This window comes from Triticum aestivum, chromosome 6A (assembly GCF_018294505.1).
Source record: "Triticum aestivum cultivar Chinese Spring chromosome 6A, IWGSC CS RefSeq v2.1, whole genome shotgun sequence".
In the NCBI taxonomy this organism is placed as follows: Eukaryota; Viridiplantae; Streptophyta; class Magnoliopsida; order Poales; family Poaceae; genus Triticum; species Triticum aestivum.
Genome location: NC_057809.1, coordinates 66,385,453 through 66,400,256, shown reverse-complemented (window position 1 = coordinate 66,400,256; position 14,804 = coordinate 66,385,453). Strand labels below are relative to the sequence as shown.

Below are 14,804 nucleotides of genomic sequence, written 5' to 3'. Positions count from 1 at the left end.
TAGAAAAATCAATGCATTATAGGGGCTTTTACGTGTCGGTCGGCGGATCTTTTTAAAAGATCCGCCGCCTCGCGAGTCGGTAGTTAAGACAAAATCGAGTGGCTGGATGTCTTTCTCTTCTTTGCAACAATGGTCTTGTTACGGAAACTCTTGTAACAAAAATTGTGTTGCTGATTTTTTTTCCAGCATCGATCGTGTTGCGGGATTTATTTTTTGCAACATAGGTCGTGTTGCAATTTTTTTTCCATCTTCACTTTTTTTTGCAACAAAGGTATTGTTGCAGAAAAGCTTTGCAACTGAGATGATGTTGCAGAATTTTTTTTCTTTGTCTTCACTTCTATATGGTGTTATGAAAGAAACTTATGTAACATGACTGATGTTGCAGAAATATTTCTTACAACAGAGTATGTTGCAAAACAAAAACACCACCATCGTTCGCTGCGAGCTCGTCGAAGGTAGGCCACGTGTTGATCAAAGGAGGCGGCGGACGCCCGCGCTAGATCCGTCGGTTGAGCGATAGCCTTTTCCATGCATTATTGTGGGTTGGACTTCATGTAAAAAGAATTGCTCCAACCTAGGGCGGGCCATGGCCCTTTCAGCCTTGTCGAAGCTCCGCCGACGGCACCATGGCAATGACGCCGCAAACAACGACAAGGCCCGATACCGCATACTCTTGTTCAAATATGACCATGGCTTCAAATTTGAACTAAAACCACGACACTTATTATAAATCGGAGGGAGTGTCAACTTTCTCAGTTTGGGTGACATCCTTGCCAGTCTCACTCTCCCTTAAATGGCCATCATCCGTTCCTTTGTATCACCAGGCGCAGAAATATAAGAGTCGGGAAATAGAGCTGTCAGAATTAAAAACGGACCTTCGTTCGGAAGATAGCAAAGTATGTTTCTCCGATTGTGAAGCAAGGTAGGAGTAGGACCGCAACTTCCACTCTGAAACCTCTCTGTGCATTCATGGATCATGAGTCATGAGAGAAGGACATCACCCGCTCATAATGTTCCATGTAGATGTCCCTCGATATTGCTATTATACCATCAACCATTATAGACATGCTTTAGTGTGTTTATTTCACCCATTTCAGTATGTATATAGTCCATATTGAAATATCCAGAACATCTTATATTTGTGAACAGAGGGAAATTGAATGGAAGTCGCATACACCAAAAAAAAAACAAATGAAATGGATGTTGCAGAAGACACTCCTCGGTTCGGAAGGTTTTACAGCAAATCATAATCACTATCACTGCACACTGATAAAAGCCAAGTGGATGGAAAAGACCAACTATTACAAGAGAAATGCTGAGGCGGCATTTCTGTCGATGTCAAAGCTTTATATTACACTGGTGCTAACTGTTACACTATTTATTCTGTCTGTTCGATAAAGCAGGGAGCGTACTACACAAGACGAGAGAACCAGAATCACCTCCGCTGCTTGGATGACCCTCTAGACTTGCTCGCCGCGCCCCTCGGGGGTTTCTTCTTGGCCTTGGGCGCCTCGCACTTGGGGCACAGCCAGTCGTCGTCCGGGACGCGGTCCAGGGGCGGGTCGCAGCAGTCGATGTGCGTGCCGACCCCGCAGCCGACCGTGCCGTCCTCACTGCCGCAGATCAGCATCACCTCTGCCCGGTCCGTGCTCCCGCAGGCTGCACAGCTCAGGTCATCGTCGCCGTCGTCCTCAGATGCTTCTTCCAGGTTATCCATGGCCACCTCCTGCTGACTCTTCAGCAGCTTGTCCAGGGACTTGTTGGCCAGACGGTTCGTCTTGAAGAGGACATGCGTGTCCAGGGAGTAGCCAGGCTTGCAGACGTACTCGACCAGATAGTCGGCGCTGATGCATGGGATGTCGTGACGGATGAACTCTTGGACCCATGCGTCTGCGCTGGGCATGCCCGCTGAGATCACGGCAAAGTCGACGCCGGAGTTCAGGAACTTGGTGTATGGCGGTGCGGTTGCTAGGATGTTGCCGTCGCCTGCACGCACCGCGCGCTTCACCGTATCCTGGTAGGGAAGAACAGGAAGTTTTTAAGATGAACTGGAGGATAAAGAACCATAGAACCTCCAAATATGCAGGTGCTAGATAAGCTCACAATGCATGCATTGCTTTGTCAGAAATACTTTATCACTGATCATTTTGGCAGGTAAGTTGATTGACAAGCAAGACTCACCAGTGATGGAGCAATGAGTTGTCCGTAGATGACTATCTGCATTCCGTAGAAGGCACCATGACCCATCTGCTGCCTTAGAACACGCCATTTCCTGGGAGCTTCAAAGCTAATCGTTTCACCCTCATTGAGGCCCGTACCAGACCATTCAAACGGCTCTTCAGCCAATAACTTGCTAGCCTCATTGCAAGAGGTCAAGTAATCACTCTTGAGGATCCACCTATTTCAGGAGAAAAAGAGCTAACATTCAGATTTGTGACATGGCAGATTTTAGCAAGATAGTAAGTAGGTAAGACAAAATGCAAGTCACGTGCATATGCAGCAAACATGTCGATTTCTCTAATTAAGCAGCAAATTATTTTCTTTCTGGTCTCATTGATGAAGGACTATAAGATAAGTCAATAAGAAACTATTAACTCTACTGCAAAATTTAAATTACTAGAGATCTTAGATCACAGTTTCAGTTTCTACCTGCCTGCAGCAGCTGCTGCAAAGAACTTCTCAGTTCTCCTTAGGGGGTTAGGGGCAATAAAATGTGTTGCTTGATATGACCAATGATGTGAATCCCTGCAAACTCGTCCCTTCAGGCGTCTAAGTATTGACCGATAATCTTTTCTCTGATGACGATGTCCACTTAAAATAAAGCATGCAGGGTCCAATGTGATCAAGGTTCCAGCTCCATTTCCTTCTGTCCCTCCATGCTTGTCAACAACATCTGTGTTGTTCTTCGTTGATTCCAAAGTAAATTTGGAATTGAGATCACCATTTCCACAATTGGATTCCAAGGCAAATTTGGAATTCAGATCATGGTTTTGTCGGTTCTCATTGTCATGGTCTGAAGGAGTTCTATTTCTTGCACTAGATCTCAGCTTAGAATTGTGTGTTCCTTCTGACTTGTCTACGGTGACAGTATCTTTACTACCATGGACTTGTCGGTTCTCAGTGCCATGGTCTGAAGCAGGAGCTTTATTTCTGCCCCTACTTCTCAACTTAGAATTGTGCATTCCTTCTGACTTGTCTACAGTGACAGTGTCTTTGCCACCATGGTCTTGCTGGTTCTCATTGTCATGTTCTGAAGCAGGAGCTTTATTTCTTGCACTAGATCTCAATTTAGAATTGCGAGTTCCTTCTGACTTGTCTACAGTGACAGTATCTTTGCTACCATGGTCTTGTCCGTTATCGTTGTCCTGGTCAGAAGCAGGAGTTTGATTCCTTTTACTGCATCTCAACTTAGAGGTGTGCATTCCTTCTGACTTGTCAATCTCTCCATGCTTGTCAAGCATATCTGTTTTGTTCTTCTTTGATTTCAAAGCAAATTTGGAATTCAAACCACCATTTCCACAACTGGTTTTAGAGCTAAGATCACCATGGTCTTGTTGGTTATCATTATCATGCTCTGAAGCAGGAGCTTTATTTCTTCCATTACTTCTCAACTTGGAATTGTGCATTCCTTCTGACTTGTCCACAGTGACAGTATCTTTGCAAGACAATACAGATACATCTCTCACACCATCATTATTGCCCTTCAGGGAGTCTTGATCGGCAGTTGCTTTCTCGATATTGCATGCACTCTCTATTCTCTCTGATGAGAGTGCTTTAGCTGCAGATACAATGCTACTACCAATTTTGCAATGCTTGCTGCCTGACTTGTCTTCCACATTTTTTAATTTCCTCTTGGCAACCACTTTCCTAACTCTAGTTCTCAATATGTTCTCAGGGGAAACTGTGGCACAACCATCCACACTAGCACTGCTTGAAAGCTTTTTGGGGTCATCTTTAACATTTTCTGAAGGAAACAAGTCATCAAACAGTGACTCTGCAGGGACTGTTTCAGCTTTATCAACTGGTGATTCAATGGTCGTGCTGGTGTCAGATTTTCGAGACTTCTTAACAACTGTATTTTTCACTCTTGTATTAGGCAACTTCTTGGGTGACTTTCTTCCATGTTCATCATCATTTGCACCGCCACAGAACCTCTTAGGGTCTGTCTCGATATTTTCCTGAGGAATCACCTTACTCAACTCCAAATCAGATTCTACATGTGCATCATTTAACTCGGTGCGAACACTCTGCTGTCTCTTCGCAAGGCCACTTCTTCTCGCTCCACCAACTGGAACCTTCTCTGGAGGTGTTGTCTTTCTTTCTGTTGCACTTGCACTACTGGTGTCCTTTTCAGAGGTTGCACCAGCATGCGGGCAAGGAATCATTTTGCCAGTCTCTGATTCAGAAACTGCTGCCTTACCATTGCCAACCACTGATACATCAACCTCCATGCTAGCACCACGGGGCCTCTTGGCACCTGCATTCCTTGCTTTAGGAGTTGCTATGTTCTGTGGTACCATGAGAGCCTCACTTGAGGAATGGATCTCGATATTTTCCTGAGAAGTCACCTTACCCAACTCCAAATCAGATCCTACCTGCGCATCATTTGTCTTAGTGTGAACACCCTGTTGCCTCTTCGCAAGAGCACTTCTTCTCATTCCACCAACTGGAGCCTTCTTTGGGGACTTTGCTTTTCTTTCTGTTGCACTTGCACTACTGGTGCCCTTTTCAGAGGTTGCGCCAGCATGCTGGTGAGGAATTGTTTTGTCAGTCTCTGATTCAGAAACTACTGCCTTGCCATTGTCAACCACTGATCCATCAACCTCCATGTTAGCACTGTGGGGCCTCTTGGCACCTGGGTTCTTTGCCCTAGGAGTTGCTATGTTCGTTTGTACCATCAGGGTCTCATCTGAGGAATGGGTCTCAATATTTTCCTGAGAAGTCACCTTACTCAACTCCAAATTGGATCCTACATGTGCATCATTTACCTTGGTGGAAACACCCTGTTGCTTCTTAGCAAGGGCACTCGCCACTCTGCTAAGTGGAACCTTCTTCGGTGATGTTGTTTGTTTTTCTGTTGTACTTGCACTACTGGAGCCCTTTTTAGAGGTTACACCAGCATACTGGCAAGGAATCGTTTTTTCAATCCCTGATTCAGAAACTTCTGCATTGCCATTGTTAACCACTGATCCATCAACCTCCATGCTAGCACTGTGGGCACCTGCATTGATTGCTATAGGAGTTGCTATGTTCTTTGGTACCTTGAGGGTCTCATCTGGGGAATGGGAATGATGGTTAGCAGAAACTGTCATCCTGCTTGAGCTTGGGGTGCCCAATGTACCACTTGCAATGTCTGTACCAACATATTTGTATTCCGCTGGCTGGACCTGATTTGGATTGTTCAAATTTCTTACTGCAACTTCCTCTCTATTGCCACTGATAACAGGAGGAGTTTGAACGGGAGCACCACTATCAGCGTTAGCAGAACTTGCCAACCTACTAATGTTAGGAGTGCCTTGAGCTGTGATATCAGGTGTCTTGTTGACGACATTCTCTTCCTTTCTGATCTGACCTGGAGTGTTCAGATGTCTATCCACAGCCATACTTTGATTATCATTGGGAATAATAGGTACATCAACCTCAGGGTTGTGAGAAGTTCCTACGCTGTTTTTTGGGTTGGGAGTGTGCTTAACTCCAGATCTGTTGTTGAATGGCTTTCGATCATCTTCTACTTCATCTTCTGAATCCTTGGCTTGCACCTCCATTATCTCTAGTTCCCAACTACTGAATAAATAAATAGACAGAATTAATTTCCCTAGCAAGCATTATAGTGAGAAGATTAAATCAGAACATGGATACAACAAAAGAAGTATGCAACTGTACTTTTACTTGCCTCTTGTTATAATCATCTACCGGAAGAATTTCCCATGACTTTAAGCTGCAAAGGAAAAAGATCAATAATATAACGATATTTAACATGTGAGCTTTATAGTTAAGATTATTATAAAGAAAAGCTGATGTGCAGTACCAATCTTCCAACCACCGGTGATTAGCAAGCTTGATTCCCAGCCTTTTGGCAAGCTCATACTTCTCACCTGGTTCATTTGACAAAACCAAGATGTCACATTCAAGGAGCATATAACAATTTCTCGCGTCATGATATATTCATGCACAAAGAAATGATCCGAAACAGACATTCGATACGCATGTTGCGATTTATTTTAAGTTACTGAGAAGCCTATGTTTCATCAGAGGCTTTCTAAACAATATAAAGAGTAACTTTTCTTCCCAAGATTCGCTGCACACTTTTTACCGAATCTCACAACTTCTTATGCTCATCATAAAACACTATATAAAGATCTTCCTCTCCGATTTCTAGTATCACAAACCAGCAGTTCAAACTACAAGGACCAAAAACAGAAAAGGAAGAAACCAAACTGGAAAAGGAAAGATCAGGAGCATGCAGGCATCATATTTTGTACACCACACATATCAAAGGTTGTCTATGATCATGAGATTACTTTTATATGTCTCACATAAAGACAAGAAAAGCAAATACTGACAGTGTGATGCCATCTATGCGTTCAAGTAGTGTTCAACCACCAAATGACATCAGCAATTCCTACTCAACATTTCCACTTGCCTCGGCTCCCTCTGGCCTAAAACATGAACCAGAGTGACTGGTATTATTTTTATTAAATTGGCTAGCTAAGTCTTGAACTCAAGATATCATATTGAGGTTTATACTCCAACTAGTTCACCCAAAATCCTAATCTGATGACGAACTTGAGGAATATATGTGACACCAAGATACCAATTTTGGGTATAAGATTCTTACTGGTCCATAGAGTTAGTTCTAGCAACAAAATTATAAGCATCATACCCAAAACAAAGAGCCACAAATAACAGTAAGAAATAAAGTTTTCATGTCAGCTCTCACAAATGTATGGTCACCACTGAAAAACAACAGCAATGAAAGTGCGTCGAGGGAAAAGCAACAAAACAAAAATGACTTGTATATACATATTTATGGCACTGACTGGCTGCTAAAAGTAACAAACCTTCAAATTTATAGCACACAAGATGAGTGACTACATGTCCTAATAAAGGCTTGGAGAATTGTGCGCCCATCAAAGAGACCATTTTCTGCATTTAGAATGAAAAGAGGAACATTATAAGTCAAGATATATAACTGGTGAACCACGAAATCCATGAACTCGACTACATATCAAGAATCTGCCAACAAATTCCACAAAAACAAGGTACTGTGGCATCAGCATAAGGACAGGTAAACAAAATTATCCTTAAGACTACATATATGACACCCATGTGATGGGTACAAACCAAATAGGAACTATTTGCTATAGAAAAAAAGAAAAGCAATTGGGTTATATGTTATGGTCAAATGAACTAAATAGTACTCCGTAGTGTCAAAACCGTCCGTCCGTCCCATCCCTCCGTCCCATAATATAAGAGCATTTTTTACACTAGTGTAGTGTCAAAACCGCTCTTATATTATGGGACGGCTAAAGTAGTTAACATTTCACCATCTGAAAGCAGTCACTCAACTCCTTGAATACTACAAAGAGATCAGAAACGTGAGGCTAGTGTATTCTATAGTTAACCATGAGTGTGACGCAGTTCTTTTGGGTTGAGCTGACCCAACAAAAACAAAATTCAATTCTGAAGCATGTGCGCTCAACGTTACATGCACTTCCACTTAAATTGGTACTGCAATGGTGAAAATACCTTACAGATCATCGGACAAGATGCTATGAATTCGAAAGGAAGCTCTAGAATGGGATTACGAGTCAAAAAGGGAACAGCACGATGTGACAAAAACTCCACCTTGATGTGTTATGTTTAAAGGGAATCAACTAAAGGTTGACATAACTCATGTTTCAGAGTTTTTGACTAGGGAAATACGAGGATACAAGCCGCAAGCCGTTACCATTATATCTTCACGGTCATTCCTTTGGTACCCCGTCAGACAAATCTGCAGCGAGTCGCTGCCTGGTATTCCGTTCAAATCTTTCGTTGGCCAGTAAATAACCTGGCAAAGAAAAGAAAAAAAATCCTGCTTCATCAGGAAACTGAACCAGTGACAGAGGTGTGGCCACATATATTACTAGCAGGGAAACGGACCCTGTCGGCGTCGGCGAGAAAACCCCGGTCGAGGCTATCGTCCACCCAGAGCTCGCTGACGACCTTGTTCCCTTGCGCTCGAGCCGCCACGCACACGGGGTCGTCCTGCACACGCAGAGCCCAAATCGGTCCCAGATCCCCAAGAAAGCCACGGCGAAGAAACAAGAAGCGGGGGAGCCGTGATATGCGAGACTCACGTAGACGCGGCCGCAGGCGACGACGTGGGTGCACCCGCCGCCGAGCCGCCCGGCGTCGGCGCCGCCGCGCCGCACCATCTCCGACCGGTACTGCAGGAAAGGCGGCAACGGAGGTCAGTATCCACCAGAGCAGGGCCGGGTTCGCGGGGCGAAATGGGAGACGGAGCCACGGAGGGTCAGGGGGGACGGGGCGCGCACCTGGGACTCGGATACGCTGTCGAAGCCGACGAGGAAGAAGCGGACGCCGGCGAAGAGGTCGTGGTCGTCGAAGTCGTCGTCGCCGCCGGGGGAAGCCATGGCGGCCGGTCAGGGCCGTGCCGGGGGGGCGGGGCGGGGGGGGGGGGGGGGGGGGGTCTGGATCGGAGGAGGGGCTGCCTCTAGGGTTGGGAGGGGGATTGCTGCGGCAGTTTGCGGTGGTGGGTGTGTTGGAGGGGCGGCGCCTTGCCGGGGAAGATTTGGAAGGGGGAGAGGGAAAATGGGGATTTTGGTTTCGGGGTTTGGGAGGGAAAAGGCAGCAAATTTTGGAGACCGTCCCTAGGCTAGGCGGCTAGGCCTGCTCGCTTCGCGTGGCACGTTCGCCCGCCACGACAGCGTCTGCCACGTATCTCAGGCATGGTCCAGGCCCGGCCAGGCGTACGATGCCATGGACATCAACCAAACACGTTCTAAACCGGGGTTTTGCTCAAAAGAAAAAGGTAAATGAATCGGGAGATGGCATGTGGGTCTCATCATAATTTTTTTCGTGTTATTATTATATCCTTTCTCTGAATTACAGTTTTGCCCAGTAAATCTAGTGTTTGAGGCTACGTTGGAATATGAGTTAATCTATAATCCATTAAACCAAGTATAATAGGTCCTAATCCGCTAGCTATAAGATATTCCATGTCAACGAAATCATATTTGAAGGGGAGAGAAAGCAGGAGAGAGAATAGAGTCGGCGCTTCATCTATCGTCCGGCGTTAACACAAGATATGATGAAATTGAGCGAGCATGCAGCTGGCGACCACGGGAGAGCATGCGACGAGCCAATGCCTTCCATTGCATCTCACTTCATGCAAGCATTAAAGAGTATAGCTAAACACCTTCTCCGGCAAAAGTTTCGCCGCCGTTGAGATCGTCACCTATGCTTGCTACTATGGCATCAGGTAAACCTTCGGGTTTTGCCACCCCTGTGGCGAAGAGAAAGTTGTTGCCCGATGAAAAAGTTGTTGCTGCTGCCAAGAAGGCCAAGACAATTGTTCCTGCTTCCATAGAGAAACTAAGATATGACTTTGGTCTTGTTTTTGATATCATTGAAGGTGTTTCCTATGAGGCAAATCCATCTGATTTGAGCAGTTTGGGTCTGCCCGGAGATGTTACCAAAATGGTAGCAAAACACTTCGCTGAGCTGAGAGAAATTACCAAGAAATTAAACCAAGCTGTCGAGGACAAGAAACTCCTTGAGCAAACGAGGAAGGGTGCCAAATCTGTGTCTGAAAGAAAAGACATAAACAAGGGGATTCTTGAGATTACCAAAGCCCTCACTATTATGAGGAACAACAAGATTGAGTGGTACTCCAAGATGAAGATGGATGTTTCTCAGCTCTGTGATCGAAGAAATGATGAGCTTAAATGTCAAGTAAATCTTGCTCGACGAAGAGAAAAAGAAGAGAAGCGTCAGAAGGCTAAGGCAAGAGTTCACAAGCCGAAGACAAACTCAGATCGCCGTTTTCAACATGTAGCAACTGATGCTCCTATTGACACAAGTGCTCCTCTGCAACAGATACCACCATCCCCTCTTCCCGAGGAAGAAACTAGGCAGCAAGCTCATCCAGTAGTCATGTCTCCAGTTGCTGCACAAGAAACATATGTGATAGATATCTTTCTGAACCAGAATGACGAAGAGAATGTCGTACCCGAGCAGCAAGGTCCTGAGGAAAAAATTGGCGAAGAGATTGAGATGGAGAGGGCAGTTTCATCGCCTTTGAAGGAAAGTCACATTGAGCCCTCTGGGTTCATCAAGGAGGGTGATAAAGTTGAGGGGGAGCAAGTTGCTCCCCGAGGAAATACCACCCCAGTCTCCTCATCTGGTGCCCCTGCCAAGATGGAGGTTGATCCTGCTCCTGGTTCTTTGGCTTCATAATCGGAACAGGAAGAAAAGAAATTGGAAGAGCCCATGGCTCACGAAGAAGAAGCACAAGCAGTTGTACCACCAGTTTTGCCTCAGCACGATATACCACCAGTTTTGCCTCATCAAGATGTAACACCAGTTTTGCCACGGCAGACCGGAGGAGAAGATGTAGTGACTCAAGTGACCGAAGAAGTTGTCGTGCCTCCTCCTATTGAGAGTTCACCAAAAGAAAAGGCCCTAGTGCCTAAGAATGAGAAAGCCACTGAAGGAGTTCCGGCGAAGGAAATTGAAGGACAGTCCAGTGCTCCCGTGCCATCAGCTCCAAAGAAAGCTAAAATTCCTCTTGCTCCATTAAAGCCAATCGATGAAAATGTGCCAGCTTCTGATGATGTTCAGCCAAGGAAATTGGTGATGAAGAAAATCAGAAAAATCTCCAGGAATCATTTCCACTGTTTCTAGCTGAGTACGGCCCCAATGGCCCTGCATTTAATGAACATCTTCATTTCTCGAAGCTTGCATTCTTTGGGGTCAGCCCTTACGAAGGAGAAAGGACTTCACTGTCATCGAGGTTTTGGACTGAAGAACAAGCTGTCTATTATGCTCGGATCTTGTTAGGCAAGAACAAAAATTTTAATCATAAGATATTGAACTTCGCTGAGCTTGAAGGAATGCCTTGTGTTCCTCCATGCAATCGAGCATATTGAACATGCCCTCCTGAAAGGTTTCATGTGTTTCAGTCATGGCTGGAACAGAGAGATTGTCCTTCAATTCTATGCCACACTATATATCTAATGAGAACTTGGAAACACCTCATCCTGGACTCTTGGAATGGATGACTGGCAGAGAAAGGATCAAATGTTCGGCAGATCATTTTCTGGCTTTGATAAATCTTCCTTGATGTGAGTTTGAGAAGGATAGAGAGCACAGGCTGCATTACTGGGAAGTGTCCGAAGCACAACTCCACATTATGATGGATCCCACCATGGTTGGTGATGAATGCATTGATGTTGATCTGAAGAAGTTGGCCTATGATAACAAAGTACTATTTCACATTCTGTGCAATACTCTCACGCCAACGAATAGACTGAATTCCATCAAAAGCATTACGGGAAATGCACTTCTGGCCATGTCCCAAGGAATTTAGTTTGATATTCCTGACCTTTTCATTCAAAACCTCGCATGTGCAGCTGACGGCCCTTAGTCATTGAAGCCTTATGCTCCATGGATCATGTTCGCGATCGAGCAGCTCACCAATGAGAAATTCTTCTGGGCTTATATTCCGAAGGTATTCATGCCTCCAGTTCGTGACACTTTGCGCATTGTGAAGAATATTGGAAAAGGGAAGGAACCTATTAATACTACTGCAAATGCGTCTGCGTTTGTGTCTAAAAATGCACCGAAGGTCAAGCAAGCCAGGGTTGTAATCCCTCGTGAAGAAAATCCATCTCTTTATGAGATATGCATTCACACTCAGCAGACACTGGAAAAGCCATATTAAGCTGGATAGAAAAGAAAAGCTGGAATTAATGACTAAGGTGAATTTGCTTCACAATCATACTCGCCAAATTCTTCTGCATGAGAAGGAAGCAAAGAAATTCTCATGGACTCTGTTAAGGAAGCATTACTCTCGCAATGATTTAGCTAAAAAGGGCATCATGAAGGAGTATGACTTCCTAGACTTGCTTGTTGTTCCTCGCATTTGAAGACAAACTCCAGTGCTCCCACAATGTTCTGTTTCAATGGATTTGTTGTTTGTCGGTCATGATGATGAAATTGCAGATACAGCCGGTACTCTTATCTTCGAGCGAGATGTTCATCGCTCCAAGTCATCTAGAGCTCAGGCTGCCACTCCTGCTTCTGCCTCGACCATTCCTCACTCTTCTGATACTGATTCATTGAGTGGTTTTAATTATGATTCTTAGGATTCTCCCACGGAGTAGTTCCACGTATGTTTTCTCATTCGTTTTTGACACTTGTTGACAAAAGGGGGGAGAATTACATCGAGTGATAGTTTTCAGGGTTCTTGCAGGGTGTTTTCATTCGCTTTTTTGTTTCCTTCGAACAATTTGCTTCATGAACTTATCACACCGCTTGTGGTGTTGAAATACTCGGTCGTCATGTAATGTTAATAACCCTCCGCCTGGAATATTATTTGCTTTGTACTATATGTTTGCAGGTACCATCGAATGTGTTTTTCCCTTGAATGTTTACCCTCGATAATTATCTATCTTACAGGGAAAAATATTTGCTCCTCGAAGAAGAACAGGAAATCATCAAGTGATGATAACAAGGGGGAGAAGTACTTCGAGTACTAAATGAATTATAACTGTTGTGGTTAGATATACGCTGATTGTTATCCCTCTTTATCTAACCTTGTAGGAAGAGAATGTCAGTCTAAGCTTTTATGCATTACGATGTGAAGGCCATATGATTCACTGACAAAGTGTTTTTCCCTCGCAATTATTATCTTCTGAATTGTAGGGAAACCACGTCTGAAGTATATCCACTCCGAGCAACATTTTCTTACTTCTTTTTCTTGCTCTGATTGTATCGAATATCTAACTTGCAGGAAAACTACATCTCATGTGGATTCAAATTGTGTTCTGAGAAAACCTTCATGCTATATCATTCATCACAAATCTTTCCAAGCATATGTTAAATCTTATTATTTTTGAAGATTGTGTGACAGGAATCACCTCAAACACCGTCGAGTGCATTGAAAGAAGTCAAGTATTAAATCATAGATCAATGTCACTTATACGAAGAATAATCTCACCTCCCTCTGGTTCTTCATGATATGAAGCATATCTTAAGGGGGAGAATAATTTATCTTCATACTTATCTCTTGTCTTTCATTATTCTTCGCATTACATTCCATTCTTTATCTATCCTTCAATGTGATATGTTTTATCAACAATCGTCCAAAAAGGGGGAGATTGTTGGTGCAATATCTGCCTACCTTGTGTTTTGGAGATTTTTGACAGAAACAGATATGGACTGATTTGTTTACTAGTGCATACAGAGAGAAAAAGTCCATACACAATCGAAGAGAATGTTGTCTCCAGTGCTAAGTTCGAGGAACTTCACCGAAGTATATATGTGTTGCAGAGAAGAACGAGCTATATTTTTTGAAGTCATATAGTCGAGAGGATTGATGTGAAGAAAATGACCCCTCGGAGTTTTGTTGCTGAAGCAAAGCTTTTGATTCGGTATATTCGTCGGAAGAAATTGACGGCAGCGATGGAAGTCGAAGACGTAGTATTCTTTTTGTTTTTGTTCTTTCATTCCTTTGAGTCATAGGACCTCCATACTATTAAGAGGGGTATAGGTTCTCGATGCTTAGATCCGCTATGATGCTTAGCCAAAACCTATGAAAGCTGCAAGAGAAATCTCTCTGTGTTTCGAGCAAATACTTGTCAGCAAGAGACTGTGGTCTTCTTCGTTGCGAGAGATTTGTCTCAGACCGAGGAGTTAGCATTACTTGCCGCGCAAGAAATGTTACCGTTGTGCTCAAATCCGACCGTTGGACACGTGTCATTCGGCCATTGGCTAATCCCGATGTCTAATTTGGTCATTTCCCATCTGGGAAGGTTGCGGCTATAAATAGCCACCCCGCTCCAACATTGTCCGTTGGCTGCTCCGCTTGAGATTTCTGAGAAGATTGATTTGAGCAACCCCTCTCCGAGTGATTTGAATTTAAGATCCACCGAGAGAAAAATTCAAGAACCCAAACTTAGATAGTGGTTTAGCATCACAATAGTTTTGAGTGAGAGTTCTTGTACCCATTACTCTTGAGAGCTGCACACTCTCTAGATGGATAGGTTTCAGCTCGAGTGTTGAAGAGTTATTGTGTTCACCGAGCTAGATCTTCAGCAACCAAGAGTGATTGTGGCTCGCGAAGGTCAACCGAAGGTTTGGAGATCGCCGACAAGGATCTACCACGAGTGATATCAACCTGAGTCTGATCAACTTTGTGTTGAAGGAGAATAGGGTGAAGAGAGTTTACCTTCCGTGTTAAGTCACAACCCCTCCAACCAGACGTAGCCCTTTGGCAGAAGGGTGAACGGGTCTACCAAATCTGATTGTTGCCATCGAGCACCACTAGTTCATTCTATTTCACTGCAATTCCTTCAACAGTTTTTATGCGTGCTCCATGCCGATAGTTTATATGATCATTTCTTTCTGTTGACATATTCGTATATATATGTGTTCATCCTGTTTCATTCTCATCGCTTGTATTCATTCGTCACCATCATATTCCTTGGTTCCTTGTGAAATCATTCCATAGTATTTTTTCTCTGTGCGTACCATGTTGTGTCTCATTCTACTGCACTTGTTTGCATGTTGTATTA

At 44.1% G+C, this 14,804-nt stretch overlaps 1 protein-coding gene across 1 annotated transcript; it reads right to left on the bottom strand.

Moving 5' to 3' along the window:
- Nucleotides 1-1,114: 1,114 nt before the first annotated feature.
- LOC123132068 (BRCT domain-containing protein At4g02110) lies at nucleotides 1,115-8,700 on the bottom strand. The gene is made up of 10 exons (XM_044551824.1): nucleotides 8,541-8,700; nucleotides 8,343-8,432; nucleotides 8,146-8,250; nucleotides 7,952-8,053; nucleotides 7,062-7,146; nucleotides 6,029-6,095; nucleotides 5,894-5,938; nucleotides 2,650-5,784; nucleotides 2,182-2,398; nucleotides 1,115-2,014 (listed from the first exon to the last, which is right to left on the bottom strand). Exons 1-10 carry the CDS (start codon nucleotides 8,637-8,639, stop codon nucleotides 1,436-1,438), a joined length of 4,524 nt encoding a protein of 1,507 aa, XP_044407759.1. The 5' UTR covers nucleotides 8,640-8,700; the 3' UTR covers nucleotides 1,115-1,435.
- Nucleotides 8,701-14,804: the final 6,104 nt, after the last annotated feature.

What these genes read in the sequence shown, in the direction of transcription:
- LOC123132068 (XM_044551824.1), bottom strand. Translation starts at nt 8,639, where the DNA reads ATGGCTTCCCCCGGCGGCGACGACGACTTCGACGACCACGACCTCTTC. An exon ending in ACAGCGTATCCGAGTCCCAG is followed by an intron (nt 8,433 to 8,540) that starts GTGCGCGCCCCG and finishes CCTTTCCTGCAG; the next exon opens with TACCGGTCGGAGATGGTGCG. An exon ending in AACTCATTGCTCCATCACTG is followed by an intron (nt 2,015 to 2,181) that starts GTGAGTCTTGCT and finishes CTTCCCTACCAG; the next exon opens with GATACGGTGAAGCGCGCGGT.